The sequence below is a fragment of the Geospiza fortis genome, unplaced genomic scaffold (assembly GCF_000277835.1).
Source record: "Geospiza fortis unplaced genomic scaffold, GeoFor_1.0 scaffold171, whole genome shotgun sequence".
In the NCBI taxonomy this organism is placed as follows: Eukaryota; Metazoa; Chordata; class Aves; order Passeriformes; family Thraupidae; genus Geospiza; species Geospiza fortis.
The window spans coordinates 9,946,539-9,950,619 of record NW_005054313.1 but is presented as its reverse complement, the minus strand read 5'-3'; the positions used below and the strand labels follow the sequence as shown (position 1 = coordinate 9,950,619).

Sequence of the window (4,081 nt, the reverse complement as noted above, 5' to 3'; positions counted from 1 at the left end):
TCAAACCAGGGAATTTCAAGCCATGGGGAGCAGTGATCTCCCTAGGAGGGAATGTGCTCCCCAGGGACCCTCCAGTGTGAGACAGGGCACCCCTGCAGAGGCAGGCTCACCTCTCCACAGCTCGGTCCAGCAGGTAGAAGAGTGCCTGGAGCACCACGTGCTGCACACTCTTGCTGGGGTGGTGCAGTTTGGCTGTGAACAGGGCGATGGAGGCTCCCGAGGGGTCCCGCACGCTCTGCCGAGGAAACGGGGTCGGGTTCCTGAGCATTCCCATGGAACAGAGCTGGGATAAGCCACCCAGCTTCGGGAACTCCCTGGGGGACATCCCACCTACCAGAATGGTGAACTTCCCACTGAGCAGCTCCGAGCGCAGCGGCTCCTCGTGCGGCTTCAGCTTCACAATCCCCTCCTTCAGCCGTGTCTCCTGTGGCACGGAGGGCAGTGACAGGGGGCACAGGGAGCACAGGTATGGCCCACCTCTACCCCACGGGGCACCCAGCTGTCCCAGGGAACCTCTGCTCCATGGGATCATCTTCCAGCACACCCCCCAGTAACAGAAGGAGCAGCTTTGCAACACCAGGTTGGAAAAGACAATCATGGATGTATATCTTTAACATATAGGGAGATGCTTTGTGGGCAGCACACACCAGCCAGGAGGGCACCCCATGAGCTGCTCCCAGAGCACAGGAAGGGATTGGGATCGGTGAGATCTCCATGGCAACCCGCCTTGGCTGAAAAAGGATTTTCCAGCTGGATAAAACTTGTAAGGGAGAGAGAAAAAGAAAAAGGAGGAGGGGGAGGGAGGTCCCGGGGAGCAGGAAGCCTTCAGATGGGGGGTTCCCATCTCACTTACCCGGTAGGAGTGGAAGAGCTCGATGGCCCGCAGCACGTCGAACTTGCGGGCCATGAGGAACTTGACAGCCACGTTCCAGGAGAGCGGGGACACATTGTACTGGCCTGTCCACTTGTTGATCTCCTCCAGGAACTGCTTGGTTGCCTGTGGGAGAGATCAGGGGCATGCAGTGAGACACGGTGAGAGGAAGAGGAGGAGGAGGAGGAGGGGTGGCCAAGGAGCATTCCTGGTCCTTGTTGGAGCTACAATCCTCAACAGACCCAGCAGCTTCTCGGGGTGAAGCAGGGAGCTCCACAACAAAAGGGGTAAGGGCAGTGGCGATGGAGACAGCAGAAATGCTACATGGGAAAGGGAGCAAGGCGTGGGAAAAATGTCCCGGAGGCCGGGGTACGCTTATGGAAAGGAGAGGAGAACTAAAAGGAGGATTTTACAGGCAACAAACTCCCATTCAGACACAGCATCCCCAGCACAGCCCCATCAGCTGGCAGGGGCCTCCTGGGGCTGAAGCTCCATCACGGGGCAGCAAACTCAGCTGTGGGAACACAGGCAGTGACATTGGAGGGCTGACACTTCGACCTGCTACAGGACATGGACCAGCTCGCCCAGTAACACCAGTTTCATACATACATGGAACACCAGGAGGGTCCCAGGACACAGCTTTACCTTCTGCCATGCATTGATCCCCTGTCCCACATAGGAGCCCCAGGGGAGGCAGGGCAGTGTAGCCCAGTCTTCCACTGCATCCTGCTCAAAGGATGCAGGCAGCATGGAGGGAGATACCAAAATGCCTTCCTCCCACCCAGGCACATGCCAAATAAAACAGCTTCCAAGCTCCCCGGAGCGGAGGATGGTGAGCAAGGAGGTGGAGGAGGGAGGGGAGTGCTGAAGGCTGGCTCCGGGAGGGAGGGAGGGAGGCAGCCAGGCGGCGGTGTAGGATGTCAGGCACAGAGTTACTGGGAACTATTCAGAGTTACTGGGAGCTATTGAGCCAGAAAAGCTTGTCGGTGTTAATGACTTCCGACAGGAGGAAGCGAAGGGCCGGGGTTTATCGGCGGCGTGAGGCTCGGCAGGGACAGGGAGCCCCTCTCATGAGATGGGCCACAGGAGCACAGCTCATCCCAGGGGTCTCTCCCAGCACTCTGCAGCCAGGAGCTCCCTAACTTGGTCCCAGAGTCACACAAAGCAGCCAGGCAAGCACCACAGGAAAATAAATGGGGCAATACAGGAACCATCTTCAGCCTTAACACAGCACACATCCACACATACAGGAATATATTCTAACTGTAAACATATCCTATCAATATATCCTGGGCACACCTCAGCTTTGCCAGGACATCCCCCATGGCACCCAGCTGCTCAAAATCCAGGGCTGCAGATGCAAACCCAAAATAAGTGAAGAAGATCCTTCCCCAGCACGTGCAGGACAGGCAAGGTATGGGAGTGAGAGCCAGGTACAAATCCCACTTCCCCTGGACAAAAACCAGAGCGGACACCGCAGCCTGAGCTGGCAATGATACACCAAGATAATGGGAAGGGACTCCCCAGATGATGGGAAGAGGGGCCCAAAGGGCACGATGGCAATGAGGAGAGGATGCAGCCTGCGGTTCAGGTCTGCTTCCTCAACATCTAACCCACCACACTTCACACAATCCCATTTCCAGCAGCTGTCACGAGGGATGACGGGCTTTTTGCAAGGGGAAGATGCACAAGAACAAGCACTATCTTTGCAGGGCAGTTCAGCCATGAATTCCAGCTTTCCCTGGGAACAAAACCAAATTCCAAACTTACCAGTGCTGCCATTCAACAGCAGGGAGCCAGGCATTACAGAGCTGAGCATCAATGCCAGCCATAGCTCTGCCCCCTTTGTGCTCCACTGGGTCTCATCATCATTCCTAGCCCCAATCCCAAATGGATTTATACACATGTCAATCCCAGCGGAGCAGGGATCGCTCCACGTGCCAAAAACAAAGCCTGTGACCCAGAGCTGCAGCAAGAAGTCCTGTTTCTGCAGCACTGGGAGTGAAATTGTCCATGGCCAGGCGTTTGGAACAATGCTGGTCTTTGGAGTGCTGGCGTCATCCCTGTCCCCACTGCGCTGGAGCAGGGTGGTGACAAAGCCACTGCTGCTGGAATCCAGGGGTTCTCCCAGCCCTCCTCCCCCAGGCAGCAAACCTGCCCTCCTCCTTCAGCATGGGGAAGTGGGGGATAAATCTGTGGAGACTGCAGCTGGGCTGAAAATCTTCAAGGAAAATTGGTTTGGCTCCTCAGGGATAGGCTAGGGAGGGAGCTGCAGAGAGCCAGTAGAAGAGATGTCCCAAGGCTGGCCTAAGAGAAGAGTGAATTTCCCTCTGGCTTGCTGTTGGTAACAGGGGAGAGTGGAGGAAATCTTGATGAAGGGATGGCAGGAAGGGCATGTTCCAGCCCAAACCACCACTTACCCATGAAGAGAAGGAAACTTCCATTATTTTGGCTTCCAAGCCACCGAGGGCAGCACGAAAGGCAGCCTTCCCCACACCAAGCTGATGACCCAAACCTGGAGCCATTATTGCAAACATCTCTTCACCTTCTCCATCCAATATTCCCAAACAAACCAGACATCTCAGATCCCTCTCCTGGGATGCTGCTCCCACTGCAAACCAGCCTTCCCTGCCGGTGCAGGATCTCCAAAACCTCTATTTCTGGAAGCTTTGCCTCCTCCATGACACAGGAGAAACGCAAATCTCAGGCACCTGTGGGGACAGAGGACACTCCCTCCTTGGACACTCCAAGGACACTCCCCATTCCTTGGGATTTTATCACCCTGGAGAGAGCAGTGCTGCTCCCAGGAGGAAAGAGCCTGGTAGCTCTGCATTTGCTGAGCACCACCGCAGGCTGCAGGAGGGGCTCTTCCATGGAGGTTTTGGAACTCGGCATCTCCATCCCAGCCCTCCTAAACCTCCCTGTAGAAACGAAGGATTTTTAAAGGAGAAAACCAACCAGCCAACCAACTGGAAAACCGACCATTTTGGAAAGAAAACGGGACTTTTTTGCCTTGGCTCTGCAGTCCCCAGCGCCACCAACGTGGCCAGTGTGACAGCCCGAGGGGGCAGAGGGATCCCGGCAGCTCGGCCAGTCCCGCTCCCAGGCTCCACATCCCCATCCACAGGAAAGCCCAGCGGCCGCGGGTGGGCAAGCCTGGCGAAGAGGACAAAGGAGGGGACAGGCAGGGGCTGCTGAGGCCACCCCGGC

General features: G+C 56.4%; 1 protein-coding gene across 1 annotated transcript in view; it reads right to left on the bottom strand.

The window, feature by feature from the left end:
• PTPN9 (protein tyrosine phosphatase non-receptor type 9) overlaps window positions 1-3,396 on the bottom strand; it is an 8,964-nt gene extending 5,568 nt beyond the window's left edge. The window contains exons 1-4 of the mRNA XM_014306469.2: window positions 3,292-3,396; window positions 854-997; window positions 335-424; window positions 111-235 (exon numbers count right to left, since the gene is read on the bottom strand). Coding sequence (XP_014161944.1) covers window positions 111-235; window positions 335-424; window positions 854-997; window positions 3,292-3,396 — 464 coding nt within the window. The remainder of the gene's footprint in view (window positions 1-110; window positions 236-334; window positions 425-853; window positions 998-3,291) is intronic.
• Window positions 3,397-4,081: the final 685 nt, after the last annotated feature.